The following is a 17,471-nucleotide window of genomic DNA, read 5'->3' as shown; positions in this document are numbered from 1 at the left end:
TTATTACGTTCCATTAGGAAATAAACTGTCAGCTGTTTACATACTAGTCATGACCATTTATATATTATATTATGTTGCAAAAATTTCGGAACAACAAAAGCACGGAACACGATGTATTTGGCCACCATTAAACTCTGGTTCGATATGTTTCTCCTCTTCTTCCTTGTCCAAACCGGTTTAAAGCATAGTGGTAAAACTACCTGATGCTTATATTTGACACGCCTTGCTCCTGAACGTTATGAAAAAATGCAAAATATAGTGGTATTTAGGCAATATTTATCTTTAAAGCAGAGTACATACTTCGTGCAAGAAATAACCGCTTAATGTTTAATCTGCTCTGGGGTGTACAAGTTATTTGTAACACATTGTGTTTCATTGGCAGAAGAATCTATGGAGCAAGGTCATCACGAGGCCGAATAGGTATTGATAACTTACAGACATGTATTTTTCCTATTTTGATATAAGAAATTATTTAAAACCATAACGCCTTAATTTAGAAAAGGAAGAGAAAAACAACGAAGCAAATAAAAATATCTGACTACAAACGAGTTTGTTACAGATATCGTGGGAGCTTGATATCTTAAATTGATGCTAACACTAATGGGGTATATTCGATATTTATTAATTCACCATTCTTTAGATTTGTTTTCAAAGCAGGTAAGTGAGATTAGATACAGCAAAATGAACACTTAAAGCTAAATATAAGCTAAATTAAAAGTTAACATCATATCCATTAGGTATAAATGTACATTGATATTGATGGAATTATGATAGTAGAATTAAAGCAAATTAGACACTTCTTGTAATAACGTCTGTCTTTCCAATAATATTAAATAGGATAGAAAATATAGGTCTCTGTAAACCATTGGATTGTAGTAGTTGCATGACCCTATCAAATATGAATACTTCAGTGCTAATACAGCTTATTTCATCACGATTAAATATTATATATTTGATACTTTGCCTATGTTGGTAACTTACCTGTATTTGCTTCAGATGTATGGTATTTGATACCTTGCCTGTGTTGATAACTTACCTGTAATGTTTCAGATGTATGGTATTTGATGCCTTGCCTGTGTTGAGAACTTATCTGTATTTGTTTCAGATGTATGGCATTTGATAACTTGCCTATGTTGATAACTTACCTGTATTTGTTTCAGATGTATTGTATTTGATAACTTGCCTATGTTGATAACTTACCTGTATTTGTTTCAGATGTATTGTATTTGATAACCTGCCTATGTTGATAATTTACCTGTATTTGTTTCAGATGTATGACCACAAAGATATATCAACTTGGTAATAATAGTTTACAAATTAAGACAAATTGGCTCATGACATGTTCCATTTCATTTGCAATATTTTACCTGTATTATTTTGTTTGAGAATGTTCTTCAAACACTATCTAAATTAACATCCAATGCACTTAAAAACCTAACAATCTCGTAATTGCATTATAATTCAGATACAAAACCCCATAGGTTACAGAATAAGTGAAAGTCCAGCTGAACCGCATTTTTAGTTTTACTTTAACATACAGTACGATGAAATCTATCGTATTAATGTGCACTGAAAAACTGGCGTTATCGTCACATTAAAGTTTATATAATTTTCCTCTTGATGTGCTTAAGAAGCTTTCTGTGGGATATTTTTGTCTCTTTTAATTATAAAAAAATTGTGATAATTAGCACGTACTACATGAGTGCAATACATTGCAAATTTTATCAGTATTGCATCTGTCTTACTGAATTAAATCAATAACATTTTTATCAACTTGAATAATCGGATATACATACATAATAATTGTTATGTTTGTAATTATGAAACTAGTTACGAACAACTAAGAGAGTATACAGGGAAACATACGAAAACTACTTAGAAATCGAAAGTAATTAAAAGCTAACCACTCTCAAACCTACAGAACGTAATGCGACTTAAAGCTATAAGCAAAATTAAGTGACTCAAACGTAAAAACTCCCCACATGCTAAAATGATTAATATACAACCAACATGGGGAAAATCAATTCAAAATTATGCAAGCAACGTTGCGATATGTAAGGTAACAGAAAGCTAGAAGCAAATATACACAATTAGAAACCGAAACACTAAACACGAAGCCGATTATGGTAGCAGCAACGTATTCGTTTGGATCTCCATATGGAACAATTGCACAACTCACAGTTATACACGTCTCTCAAGGGGATTTAATATTGTTTAATATTTGAATTTGGCTAAATTCATATTGTAACTATCTTTGTTCTCCACGTGACTTCAGCCATTTGCTGTAGCTTGGCATTCCATATCTGAAAAAGAATATTGAGATCAAGTAAACTTTTATTTAATTAGAGTAGGAATTTTTCCTCATAAGGGACGAGCTTGTAAAACGAAACGCTAACTTCTTAAATGTAAATACATTATATTCACATATAAGCAGGTCTTTCGCAAACTTGTATCTATGATAATAAAACTGTTTTAATGCCATCATATAAACTACTTGCTTAATTCTTCCCTTTGCTGTCAGACGTGCTGCAGGAATTGTATTTATTTTGCGGATCTCACAAGACCGAGGTAATGTTGACAGTCTTGGCCATAACTGTTGCAGGGGTCTTCGAGTAACATTTATAATTATATCAACATGTGATTTCCCATGCATACCTAATTGCTAAAAACGTAGTTTTACTTTACTACCTAACATGATAAATACTAAAAGCCTGAATATGACTGGAAATGAGAAAAATAGCTCTTCAACGAAGCCTCTCTCACGTGATGGTAAGAAAGCTACCAGCAAACACAATTTGAAATGTTATAACCAGCAGACCACGTTGAACTATTCTGATGGCAATAATCAATCACGACAAAGGTCAAACTTAAATAATAGACTAGCGTATTCAGAAAGATCTGTGGTGCGCATTGGGTTAGTTAGCATAAACATATATGATATATTTATGATTGAGTTCATTAGAAGTGCTGCGAATAGAAGTGCAAATTAGTATTTGAAAAATGGCTAAAGTTGGATTTTATTATTGGCACAAAATAGCAGTAAAAATCGAAAACTACGTTTTGATATAAAGTATTTCCTTTACTGGCATACTACAACAACACCTATTATACTTGTTATTATTATTAGTAGTGGTATTAGTAGTAGTTATCGCTCCGGTAGCCTAGTGGTTAGAGCGTCCGCCTGGGAAGCCTGAGGTCGTGGGTTCGGACTCCGGCTGAGTCATACCAAGGTCTTACAAAAAAATGGTACTAACAGCTGTCTCGCTAGGCATTCAGCATTAAGAGGTTAGTGTTAGGACTGGTCGTCCTGGTGTCAGGATAATGTGACTGGGTAGGACATCATACTACATGTCTGCGGCAGGTTTCCTCAGTGCTAGACATCACTATAGACTGCCACGCTGCAGACATCGTAGCGATATGACGGAACAATTTTTAAAGCTACGTTAAAAATCCTAATCACACACACATACACATTAGTAGCAGTAGTAGTGGTATTAGTAGTAGTGTAACTACTTGACAAGACATCGCTTACCTTGTTTCTGGATCCTATTCTAGGCAACTCATCCATGACATAATAACAATCAGGTCGAAACGCCAAGGCCAACTGAAATTAGAAATCACAAATGCTGAGTACCGGGCAATGATAATGATGATGATGATGATGACGATGATGATGATGATGATGATAGTGATGGTGTTGATGGTGATTGTGATGATGCAGCCATGCCGATCTGTGAGAAACTGTTGCTTCTTGACTGTGCAGAAATAGTGGTACGGTCGTTATTTGTGGAAAGTGGTGTTTGAAATCGTGTGTTGGAAAACTTACATATTATAGTTATTTTCTTTACCTTACTCTCCATAGCATCCTGAAGCTCTTTTTCTGTCAAGGAACACCCTTTCTTTGTCCTTTGTGAAAGAATGAATAATAAACTGGAAGATGTATACGTAACTGGAGAAGGTTTAATATAAACATTATGTAGGATTAGTTCATTTATGCAAATGTAAAAACACATTTGAATACTTAGCATGTAAGTATTCTCCCCTTTTGTCTTGTGAACTTAATTGAAATGCTAATATACTACTGTTTCTCAAAGCCCTATATGCAAAAGGCTCGAATTAAGATTAAATTACATATCTATCAGTATCGTTTGGTTCCCGTACTTTCCAAATATAAAAAAATAATAGATAAAATTGAATTTTTCTTAAGGTTGTTCCTGTCCACACGTCATCATTGCATGTTTTACATGGCTGTTTAAAAGACTATTATATCAGCTTGCAATTATGAAAATATTGTCTTTAAATGATGCAATCGGGCTGATATTAAATAATGCACGCAACTATAGTTATTCTGTATTTGATACCGTAGTGGATAGAACGTAACTTACTCGACGAAAAGACATACTACATCTCCTGCGACGTCATTTGGTACACCAATAACCTGCAATATACGGATACAACAGGCAATCAGAAACGCCTTTAAAATTAAGTCTTTGATTTTGAGGTGTCAAATTAACCGACTGGAATTGACTGATTATCGATTCCTCAAATGGCACAAAATGTGGTAGATGCGATACAAGTTGAAGCCCAAAAGTAAACACATCTATAGAATATCTTTATTTATGTCACGTCAAACTCTCGCTGTCGACTCTTAATGCATACATATTTTCTTCTACATGTCCTTCATGGGGATGGTCACCGAGTTCGAAACCCTTTGTATACTTCTGTAAACCCGATGCGAATAAAATATATATTATTCATCCGACATTTGAAGCAATTGGTTAGGAATGTAATTATGTATATATTAAATTATTTGCATGATGTTAGGGCCATCAGGATGAAGTAGCACCTCTGGATGGAGGACATGTAGTTTCCTTCTCAGGACAGTTTATCCACCTTTGGTCCACACTTGGCGCTCAGCCCTAATATGTGGCTCCAAGAAGTTGCTAGCATGCGACAGCGGCCACACCTCGGTAAATCACTTTGACTGGCGGGCTAAACCAGGTAAGGGTAGCCGACAGGTCTTAAACCCGCGATAAGTAAAGGCTTGCCTCCCTAAGCATGTGAAGAGTGGACTCGGGGACTGTTGCGAAGGATGTCACCAGCTGGTTCAACGGGCAGAAAGGTGAACCCAGCAAATCGTTGTAGATCGTGAAGAGCATTGCGAGAAACTTAAGACGCCATGCTCATCGAGTGCATCAGTCCATGTCATGTTCTAGATAGGTCAGGACGAGAGGGTGAGGGTGACGAACTTCGCAACTCTCCTTCACTCTAATCCAAGTTAAGCGCAAGTCATAGTTTCAAATCCATACCGCATGAATCCAAGTCATTTGGCAATGGGAGAGTGACGAGACAACAAGTGTGGTTAACATTTAAGCTGCAGCCACGAACCTGCACAAAGGTGGTTCAGGGCGTTGGGTCACTTGACACTGGATCGAAGCAGCTGTGGAAATCGGCAGTCCACTGAGTTTCTGAGCAGCCGATTCACGATTCCTCTGCTCAGTTCCGTAACATGTGCTCTAATCATAGCCTGCTTCATGTCACTATGGCCAGTTGATTTTACAACTCAGACTGGGAAACAAGAATAGTGCAATGTTGATCAGCGCCTACGCTCCAAGAATGACCAACCAAGATGATGTAATAGTTAAATTCGATGAAAAACTGGATTCTGTCATCTCAGTCACCCCGTAATCTGAAAGGCTCGTCATTCTTGGCGACTTTAACGATAGACTGGGGACTGACCAGCAGACCTGGTAAGATGTTGTAATGCATGGCGTGGGCAAGTTCAACAGCAACGGACTTTTGCTGCCAAAGATGTGCGCTGAACATGATCTCGTCATCGTCATCACCTTTTTCCGCCTATCTACCCGAAACAATACGTCACTGATGTTTCCCCGTCCAAAGCATTGGCATCCCACCTACTGTGTCATCATCAGGATGGTGGATGTACAGGACGTATGAGTGACGAAGGCTATGTTTGGTGCCGAATGTTGGACGGATCACAGGCGAATTGTGTCCAAGTTCAACCTTCACATCCATCCCAATAGACGCCCCAAGGGAAAAAGACTGCAAAGAGACTAAACATCGCCAAGCAGATCAATCGCCGAAGGCCTCTCAAGAATCCTTGTTAGCAAACTGGAAGATCGGCAAGGCTGCTGTGGAAGAGGACTGGGCCTTCGTTAGAGACACTGTCTACTCCACCGGCCTTTTACATCTGAGACAGACGGCACGCACGAACTGGGACTGGGTCGATGAGAACGACCAGGAGATATAGACACTGCTCTCATAAAACCACCGCCTATACAGAGCAGTTCTGAACGACCCTTCATCAGCCTCCAAGAGGATAACCATCAACAGTATGCGCAGGGCAGTGCAGGCGAACCTTCGCAAAATGCAGGACTCCTGGCTCAGCACTAAAGCGGACGAGATTCAGAAATATGCATATCTTGTTACCAGGAATCGTGGGCTCTGAGAATCTTTACCGGGATGAAACGCACTGTACCCGGCAGGTGCGCGGCGTGTGTCCTATCGAGTTTTGAAATTCGACAAAGGCAAGAGAAGCTATGCGAAATTCAAAACGATAGCATTTACGTATGACAATAAAGCACCATTTGCATTATAGAACGTTACTAAAATGAAAGGTGCTATGTATTGACTTGCAAATAATAATAATAATAATAATAATAATAATAATAATAATAATAATAATAATATAATAATAATAAGTGTATATTATCATTAAAACGTTATAAAAAGATTATTTGAACATATATTGTATATATTCGCACATTTAAACTCAGTTTCAAAATTAGTAATTATTCTGATTGAACGATTAAGCGATGAACGTAAGATGCTACCTACCTTTGCCTCTTGAACTTTGTCACATGCCATGGCAATATCTAATATTTCTTTTGGATACAGTTGAATTCCAACATGCTTGAATCGAACGCAGTCAGAAGATCTTCCAATATACGTCACATGGCCAGTGTCGTCCATGCATCCAATATCTCTATAAGTAAAGAAAACAATCTTGTATTAACAGACGGTATAAAATATTAACCTTAAATTATTCAGTGGAGAATAGCGCCAAGGTTTTCAGAGGATACATTATAATCTTACTCACCCATACCCCAACAATACTAACGCTCTGATTGCAATACTGTAACAATTATTTGTGTATGCACGTTCTTTATAGGTAATATATTTATTATATAATATTACTTATGTGAGTCTTTCTTGAATCAGTCATCTAAGTCGTACATATTGACGCTGTATTATTACAAGCTATACCACCTTTTCTTACATATATTATTGACGCCGTATTATTACAAGTTATGCCACCTTTTCTTACATATATTATTGACGCCGTACTATTACAAGTTATACCACCTTTTCTTACATATATTATTGACGCTGTATTATTACAAGTTATATCACCTTTTCTTACATATATTATTGACGCTGTATTATTACAAGTTATACCACCTTTTGCGCTCTCTTCTAGACTTGGATAAAGTTTAAAAATTTGTGTCAATTCTGATTATTTTCATGTCATTATGCCTGCGATTTGAAAAAGCTAGAAGAATTTGGAAAGGCGACACATTTTGTATTGAAGCTTGAACTTTCAAATAAAATCAAATATTTAGCTTGCTCTTAGATTTTGCTCAAGGTTCGATATAAATCATATACTGTTCATCCATTATAAAGCGTGTCGGAAAAAGAGGCTGAACAATGGGCCAGATACATTTGTCATTCGTTAACAACTGTAATTTACATACAGGTGAAAAATGTTAGCAAAAATAAAGGGTTCATAATTATTGTACATGATAAGAAGGGGTAACTGATTCAGGAGGAACAATTGCCGTTATTGGCGAAAATTAAGTGTAAAGGCTAAATTGAGGAAGAGGAACTTCTGGGTGAAGTAAATGAAAAAAAATTAAAGACAGCATTTACACTCTTTATTTTATTAATCGTTTTAATTTGCGTTGCTACCATTGATATATTTTCTAGAGCTTTTATTATAAAATGTTTTACGACTATGCTTTTTCAAAATATTTTATTCTGTTTCTCGACACTAAATTCTCTCGATTTCGAACTCTTTCTCGAAAATCTCGAACGTGGAATTGTGTATGTGTGTTACTCAGAACCACTGAACATACTTGACCACATGAAAAACGATGTAAACCTGTTTTATTTGTGATATCTCTTTCTCTGCAAATAAGACATTAATTTAAAAGAAACTAATATTCAAGTAATTTTACAACATTTTAATTATAATGCTGCACGTTCACAACGCAGCAGGCGAGAAAAATAAGAACATCTTGCAAAGAAAACCTAAACATAAGAATATCACAAGGAATACATTATTTTATAATAAAAGTAAAAGCAAGCATTTTCCATATCGACGCTATAATGACACAGTTTTGAAGTTTCTTAAGAAGTTATAACAAACCAAACATAATGTTAATTTCCCATAAAGAACCATGCCGTCCCAAAAGCTAATCTTAAATATTCCAGGAGGCTGTGAGTGACACAAACGTGATGTTACTTTCCCAAAAGTCCCATAGTGAACAAAATTTAATGTTAAATTCCAGTAGGCCCATAGTAACTTTAAATTGGCATGAATCCCAATAGTGACCCAAACTTAATACTAAATTCGACATGTTCTACAGTATTCAAAATATAATGTTATATTCTAATTGACCAAATATTGACATTCTTAATGCTAAATTCATATAGGATCCATAGTGGCAAGCCTAATGTTCCTATAATGTTAAATTACCATGGATCCTATAGTGACATCCGTAATTCCCATAAGGCCCCATACTGACATCCCTAATACTAAATTTTCATTGGAATCAATTGTGGCCCATAGTTCCCCATATTGCCCAAAACGCTAATGTCACATTTTCATTTAAGTCCCCATCGTTGTTCAACAATAGTGTGAAATTCCCATTACCCCCATAGTACATCGGCCTCCCAAAACATCTCCCTTATTTTCCCCATATTTTTCCCTAATAATATATCTATCCCTCAAACTTCTCCCCATAAAGTCTTAAAACCTCCTCCCCATATTGGCCTCTCACAGCTACTTCTGGTTGATCGAAGTATTAAAAGTACATAAAAGAACATGAACTTACCTTAACTTCACCCATCCATCTGTATCCTTCACGGTAGCGGTTCTTTCCGGTTCATTCCAATAGCATTTGAAAGTTGACCAACCCCTCGTCATTATTTCTCCTATTTCTCCGATATTAACGATTGATCCGTAACCATCAACAATTTTCATCTAAAAAGTTTTGAAGCTATCAAAAATGTAAGTGAATATCTTCTTTTACGGAAAAATGCGACTTTCACATAACCCAGAAGGCCTTCTTTCCTGAATTCATGATCGCATTATATTCATTGATCTTAATTTTTCCAGATGAATTTATGTGTACAACTTGTTCAGGCATACGCGTATGTTTGAAGCGACTAAAACAAAAATAAATATATGATTTTCTCTGTGATTTTTTTCTTCCTCTTAAAAACCTAACAATGCAAACTGTAAAATTGCTACATGTGAACGAAGGACATTTTGATTGGGATACATATTCCAACCAGGCTAGCGGACAAATAGTTTCGATGATGCTTTAATCTATGACTTGAACTTGCAAATAATCTGGAAGACAATTAACAGTTATTCCTAAAAAATAGAAATCAGCAATATCATTTTCTGATACCTCACAATGTGGAAAACCATAGCCCACTGTTTTGCACCTCTGTTCTGGAGAAGACATTACTGGAGATGTTGCTGTGACAGATATCGCTTCTGTAGATCCATATGCCGTCTTTTTGTGTGCATAGTTACATAGAATTAAATAAGAAATTCTCTAACTAGTCTTTAAGAATTACCGGGGTTTTCCGACCTAGTAATTTGTAAATTGTCTCCCGTGTACATTTTCAAACGTACCTTTTATTTCTATAAGCAAATATGTATATAAAATATAATAAATCTCACATCAAGATGCAAATATATATATATATATATATATATATATATATATATATATATATATATATATATATATATATATATATATGTGTGTGTGTGTGTGTGTGTGAGTAAAATATAATGCAACTCATATATGGACGCAAAGAATGGCATATATGTACATAACCTATAATAAATCTAATGTATGGTCTCGACGTTATAGCTAATAGCACGATATGCATAGTTTAGAAAATATAAGTATGATCGTTAACTATACAGCATTATTTGCTCTTGTAAAGTGTCAACAATATGTTAAAATATTTTTTGACTACCTTTCCATGGAAGGAGAAAGTATGTTATAAAGGGACAAAAATGAGGGCAAAAAATTGTCTGCAGTGATTCAAAAGACTTTGTATTATGTTATAGCGTTTCTTTTTTTGTTTTGTTTATTTTTTAACGACACATTTAATACTTTATTGGATATATCATAGGTCGGTTGACAAAAACTGAAGACCCATTTTGAAATTTAATCAGATTCCCAACACTGATTCGATGCTCCGATCACTAGAAGAAACACCTACAGAGTAAGGTCTTGAGGTTCGCTCCACACACCCTCCATAACAACAACACAAATATGAGAAAAAAGGGTCTGTGAAGAATGTGTCCTGTACGTTTATAGAAACTTCGATACAACTGACGTAAAATAAATAATTTTCTTTAGACAAAAGTACTAATCTCGTCAAGTCTTTTGATACCTACGACCAAGTCTTTGTATTTTGCCAAGAGTTCTGCCTTAACTCCTTCGCTCACCGCATGGGATACAAGAACACCTGAAAAAAAATGAGGTCAGTTGAATTATCACAAGTACCAGAACAATCATTAGGTATCACCACCACTACTACAACAAACCACTCTTACTATAACAACCGGACATATGTATAGTCTGGTATGCGGCATGTTTAGTTAAAGGAACATATTTAGAAATATCCAACAAAGAAAATGCACAGGAAATAATCTACGAATTGACTACATGTGTATCACTAAATATTTTAGCGTACAACGATTGAGCGCACTAAAACTGAGAATGAGCGCAAGATGGTAGTACAATATAAGGCCATAAAACGAAAGAAACATGTCTATTTCTGAGTATTATCTTTTAAGCGACCCCTTTTCAGCATTAAATGATCCAAACAGACACTTGTTGTGGATGTTAGATTTTTTCGGGGAGAAAATCACTTCAAGAGAGGTAACATATGCTCCAGAAGTTTTTTCTTCTCACAGCTATTTAGAAATATTTCAGGAATTAGTTTGGGCTTTTCGGGGCGTTAGTTGATCTCTTTAGTTGGTTTCAAATAGATATGTTCAACAATGATTTAAATTTACATAAAAAATATAATCTTTAGAGAGAATATTTACACCCAACAACACAAACACAACAAAGTCAGTATTAACTTTTATATTACAGTCAAACACTAATAATAGTTGTACGAATGATATAAATATATCAACCTGTCAAATTATTAAAAATCTTGTCGCGAGAAATAATCTGAATTTGATATGTAAATAACTCAGAAGTGTAGAGAAAATATACAAGCAAGAAGTTTGACATATATTCCTTGAATACAAAACTAAACGAATGACATATTATATATAAAGATATGTCAGTGTTCATAGCTATGTGAATAACACCTGACTAAAATTGGTATATTTCGAAATCAAGAAGATAATATTAGATTAGAATAGCCCCTGGAGGTAAAAAAATTATGCAAGGACCTTTCTATTGGGAAAATCTAAAGTTATATTACATAGGAGTAGGAATCAAACCAAAGCCATTTCACCCTTGGGGTGGCGAGTGTAAATCGGAAATTGCAATGAGAGATCAACCCTCCATTGAAGACCAACTTTCCATTGAAGTGATTCGTTTTACCTTTACCTACCTCCACGCAGAGATGATATATCGTATTTGCTTAAAAGTGGACTCTCTGTCACTTTGATCAGTTGAAACGGCATTCCAAGGTACCACGTAATCCTGTAAGTAAATACATACCGATACTTATACTGGTTCTTAACTCAATAAACACGGGAACGAACACATGCACACAAAACGACGTTTGTATTGAAGTTTTAGATCATGTTCTCAAGAGCAAGAGTAATTGTTGACAACTAGAAACAGATATAGAACATCCCTTTAAAGAGAAAGAAGAAAAAAAACGGCCAAAAGATTTATTGGCGCAATAATCTTTTCCGAATATTAAGGAGCTTCTGCAAACTAAAAAAACACCCCCAGAACAACCCCTAAACAAAACAAAACAAAACAACAAAACAGACACATGTACAACATTATCAAATCTTTGCATACATTCTAATAATATCTTCTTAGGAGGAGGGGCCTACATTGGGTTGCAAGAAAGCTAATACATAATTAAGTTTTCATTGGGTCACCCAGTAAACGTAAAAGTGATAGTTACTCCACGCATTTGATTTTCCCTAAAGAACTGTTTCTGAAATAGATTTATTTTCTTTCTCAATTTTATAAAGGTAACTATTAGTACTTTGACAATCTCTTTACATTAGTTGGAAATGATATACAAACAAGGATCACTTACTTCTCGTTATGAAAGAACTCAATAAATTCCTCAGTTGACTCGTCGTCCATGTCAAGATTCGATGGTGCAAGAACCATGGTGATGTCATCATCGAAATAGTAAACTGGTCGCAGAACATGAAGGAAAATCATGTCGTCGGTGAATGGATTAGGTGATCCTAGCACTTCTTTCTGCAAATAAAAATACAGTACATATGTTCATGTATAATGGAATAGGTGATCCTAGCACTTCTTTCTGCAAATAAAAATACAATACATGTCGTCGTGTACAGAAACTGGTATTTATTATTGGTGTAGATAAGGACCGAAAGAAAAATGACAACAAGACTGAAGGTTATACCTCCATGAATACACTACTACTACTACTACTAGTAATAATAATAACAATAATGAGGACTTTGTATAGCGCCTAATCTTTAGAAACTCTAAACGCTTTACAACATTAGACAACACCTAAAACATAAAAACATATATAATGACATTATTACAAAAAACAAACACGTTCAAATTAAAAAAAAAAAAACATAAAAACATGCTGAAAATATTTAAGGTCGGGAACATTATTCGGTCTTTAAGTTTGTTCTTGCAGTCGAAATAAGTGAGTTTTGAGAGCACTCTTGAATGGGATCACTGTGGCTTTGTGTCTAAGTTCAGTGGGCAATTCATTCCACGTTGCTGGGCCCTGGTATGCAAATGAACGTTGTCCATATGACTTGGTTTTCGTAGTGGGAATAATGAGTATACGATTGTCAGAAGAGGAGCGTAAGTATCTTGATGGTGTGTACACATGGGTGAGGTCGGATAGGTATGTTGGACTAGAGTCCGTCAATGAAACGTAGCACAGAGAACAAATTTTGTGTTTGATTCTAGATCGAATGGATAGCCACTTTAGGGTACAGAGCAGCAGGGAGGTGTGCTCCGATCGTGGTACTCTAAGTATGATCCGAGCAGCTGTGTTTTGAACTTTTTGAAGTTTCTGAAGTAGATATTGAGATGAACCAGACAGAATTGAGTTACTATAGTCCAGTCTTGAAAATACTAATTAGCATACAAGTGTTTTAGTGGCATCCACTGAAAGATATTTGCGAATGGAGCTGATGCGTCTCAGCTCAAGATATGAAGCCTTGCATATGTTCATGGCATATTGGTGCAACGTGAGAGTACTGTCCAGAGTAACACCTAGGTTTCGTACTGACTGTGTGAATTTAATGTTGGTGTTGCTAATATTTATTGTTTGAGGCAAAGGATGTAACTGAGGAAGCCTTTGTGTTGTGATCAGAATGACCTGTTTTATCATTATTCATCTGCAGCTTGTTACACGTCATCCATGATTTCACATCAGAAATGCACCTCTCTACACCTTGGATGGTAGCATCAACTTCAGTTGGGTGGCTAGATTTGTATATTTGGGCGTCGTCAGCATACAATTGGTGAGACACTGGATGATGACCTATGACACTTGAGAGCGGCTGAGTGTATACAATGAAGAGAACAGGTCCAAGAACAGACCCGTGTCGAACACCACAACATAGATTAACTAGGCTGGAGTGTATTCCATTTGCAGATACAATTTGTGTCCTGTTGACCAAGTAGGACTTCAACCACAGTAAGGTTGTATCATGAATGCCAAATACATGCTGGAGACGGTGAAGTAATATATCATGGTATATTGTGTCAAATGATGTACACATATCAAGGAGGGTGCGGACAGCAATCATTCCGTTATCTAAAGCAGAGAGAATCATTAACTACTTTTAGAAGAGTAGTTTCAGTACTGTGGTAAAGGCGATATGCAGATTGTACATGGCAAAAAAGACTATTTGAATTTAGATGAGATACAAGCTGGGAAAGAACAACCTTTTCTAAGATTTTTGATATGAATGGGAGATTAGAAACTGGGCGGTAGTTCTTTAAATCGTTATGGTCGAGTGTTGGTTTCTTCAGCAGAGGCTTTACAATGGCAGTTTTGAAAAATGGTGGGAATTCCCCGGATGAGAGAGAGGTATTAATAACATCAGTTAGTGAAGGCAATACTGGATCTAAGCACTCAAGTAGCAGTGATGTTGGAATTGGATCAAGTTCACATGACTTGGTGCACTCTTCATCACGATTGAGTGAAAACGAATATGAATGAAAACGTATGGTCAATTTACTCTGGGCGACCCAGTTTTACCAAGGCACAAATCTGCACTTCGGCCGCTGTTATGACCTAAATTGCACTCAACATATACAGGGTTAGAAAGCCCGTTGCATTTACGGTTTCATATGCTGTTTGCTTGGTAATACATTCACTCCTAATGATAGACAAATTTACATTGTAGCTGACGTGTGGTATTTTTTCTTTGTTTATCTTGATTACTACGTTTGTCTGTTTGTGTGTGTGTGTCGGAATTTAACCAAATCTATTGATAGCTATCACGGTATGGGGAGATTCCGTTCTTAAGCTTCGTGCATATAACAAAAGAATAAGGTTGTGAGGAGCTTGTTTTCCCGATCTAGGTTCACTAACCTATTTCTTATGCATCCACTTCATGGTCAAGATACATTTGTAAACCAGTCGTCCACACTAAAAACCCAGATAAAAGTAGCAGTAGATGTAGGGTTTAACGGCACACCAGCACAACAATGGCTATATAGACCGGATCGAAAGTAAAGTTCTATTTGCAATATAATGAATTGGGATGAAAAATTATATCTATCTATCTATCTATCTATCTATCTATCTATCTATATATATATATATATATATATATATATATATATATATATATATATATATATATATATATATATATATATCGTTTGTACGCTGTATCAGTAATATACCACGAGATGTATATATTTTTGTATAAAAGGAAACGAGGCTTGCCAAGTTTCCTTTTAATGAAAATGTATACGAGTGGTATATCATTGATACAGAGTACATACCCTACATATATTTTATTTACTTCACATACAAATGCATATATTTGTCCTTTGAATGGAGTTAAGATTTACTACAGGCAACTGTGTATTGACCAAGTTAATGGACTCCTTACATCCCAGAGTGTGTCCACTACAAACTGTAGTTCTATGCCTTTTGTGGCTAATCACAATCACCTTTGCATATTGATAAGTTGATGGTTTTCTTATTTTAGTTTCTATTTTTCTTCACATTGTTTAAGTCAATATTATACAAACTTATGATTTAAACATAAACGATTGCTTTAATAATGAAAGTAGATCACCACAAGCACTCGGTTAGCTGCGCCATTCACATGAAATATTTTAAAATATTTAAGTTGATCTAAGTCATTATTATGCTTTAGTAACAGTAACACGGACCATAAAGTCCCTCTCTCTCTCCCTCTCCCTCTCCCTCTCTCTCTCTCTCTCTCTCTCTCATTGGTAGGCTTGACTTAACTTTTACCATCATTCATAAGTCCAGAGACATCGTGGTATGACACGAACGAAAATCCTCTACGTTCGTCATTTTAGACTTCAGCCCGTATTCTGCTACGATGATCCAGAGAGAGAGAGAGAGAGAGAGAGAGAGGGAGGGAGAGAGGCCTTTGGACAATTTCATATTTAATTAATATTAATCGATTTTTAGAACATTATAATTTGTTCAAGAAACAATAACAACGAAACATTAAATATATCACAGTATATGTACCACATAACCGAGAAATTTGCCGTATAATGTCGACATGATTTGCAACTTTGTCACATTGATAAACAGTGTAGATCAATCCCAACGAAAGTGCACACATATCGTTATGACGAACAATATATTGTAGGTTACCCGGTGTAACTTCTATTTCAAGCTTTTATTCCAGCACAAATTCCTGTTCTCTCTCACTTCACATTTTTGAGTAATTTGTAAGTTAAGCATGATAGTGGAGGGGAACAGATATCAGAAAGAATGGCGATGAAAATGTGTATCATATTAATTAATTTAGAAAAAGGGGATTATTAATACTTGTTATCGTTATTTACATACGTCACTAACGATTCATGTGTGGAAATTCATCATTCATCTAGAATCAACCGTACACGGTCGCGAGGATGTTATATATGCGTACTATTTAATACTAATAATGAAAATGAAAAAAACATGAAAAAAGTTAGAAAAAACATGATGCAGTTCACTAAGTTGTAATACCTTAATGATATTGTGAATGGATTTTTTGCATGCATAAAGCATTGTCCAATTAATGTGTTAAGATTATTTGATGTTAAACGTTCATATGTGAGATGATGTTTGACACTACGAGACTTTGCCATATTTGATCATGTCATTTTTATCTGTCACTAGAAACATCTACCACGCGTGAATTACCTCTTCCATTCCTGATCTATGCCACCCACCCACCATTGTTTAGATCGCAATCTACATCTCTTATAAACGTGTACTCTGTGTTTTATACAAAATGTGAGTATAAAACCTTGCGCTGGTCCTCGTAATGTCACGCTGTTGTCATGAGTATGAATGAATTCGTCAAGGAATTCATCTAAAGAAATCAACAGTTCTACAAGCCCTGGGACATCAACATTAAGTGGAAAGAAGTTCGCATGCTAGCAGTTATTGTGCCAATTCATCTGCATGTTGGTCAATGCATGTGTCGTGCTAGAATTTCTCAGTTTAGGAAATGAATTGTATTACCTTTCATGATTTTGGAATATCAAAGCCAGAAATATGATGTTAATCCAATAATTTGTGACCTCAACCATCTGTTGGAGTTTTGATACCGAAAGAGCGAGATGCAAGATAGCGATGTAATCAATGTGTCTGGCATTTTTCGTGTCAGACTATTGCTGAACAATAAGTTAGAACTAATGTTACTGTTCATTATTGTAGGTTTCTTGGTTATTTAGAACTTATTATTTTACTGTAATGTGCAAACTATAATGCAT

General features: G+C 35.6%; 1 protein-coding gene across 3 annotated transcripts in view; it reads right to left on the bottom strand.

The window, feature by feature from the left end:
- Nucleotides 1–603: 603 nt before the first annotated feature.
- The window catches only part of LOC149799916 (medium-chain acyl-CoA ligase ACSF2, mitochondrial-like), a 56,348-nt gene continuing 39,480 nt past the window's right edge, over nucleotides 604–17,471 (bottom strand). For all 3 annotated transcript variants that reach the window (XM_089959374.1, XM_089959376.1, XM_089959375.1), the window contains exons 9-18: nucleotides 12,577–12,746; nucleotides 11,908–11,999; nucleotides 10,730–10,800; nucleotides 9,720–9,827; nucleotides 9,138–9,286; nucleotides 6,859–7,006; nucleotides 4,386–4,438; nucleotides 3,849–3,906; nucleotides 3,533–3,604; nucleotides 604–2,303 (exon numbers count right to left, since the gene is read on the bottom strand). In XM_089959374.1, coding sequence (XP_089815500.1) covers nucleotides 2,238–2,303; nucleotides 3,533–3,604; nucleotides 3,849–3,906; nucleotides 4,386–4,438; nucleotides 6,859–7,006; nucleotides 9,138–9,286; nucleotides 9,720–9,827; nucleotides 10,730–10,800; nucleotides 11,908–11,999; nucleotides 12,577–12,746 — 987 coding nt within the window. In that variant the 3' untranslated portion in view covers nucleotides 604–2,237. The remainder of the gene's footprint in view (nucleotides 2,304–3,532; nucleotides 3,605–3,848; nucleotides 3,907–4,385; nucleotides 4,439–6,858; nucleotides 7,007–9,137; nucleotides 9,287–9,719; nucleotides 9,828–10,729; nucleotides 10,801–11,907; nucleotides 12,000–12,576; nucleotides 12,747–17,471) is intronic.

Source organism: Sinohyriopsis cumingii, chromosome 5 (genome assembly GCF_028554795.1).
Source record: "Sinohyriopsis cumingii isolate HCF-2022 chromosome 5, ASM2855479v2, whole genome shotgun sequence".
Classification (NCBI taxonomy): domain Eukaryota; kingdom Metazoa; phylum Mollusca; class Bivalvia; order Unionida; family Unionidae; genus Sinohyriopsis; species Sinohyriopsis cumingii.
Note: the sequence above shows the minus strand (reverse complement) of the source record. Positions and strands in the feature narration are given on the sequence as shown.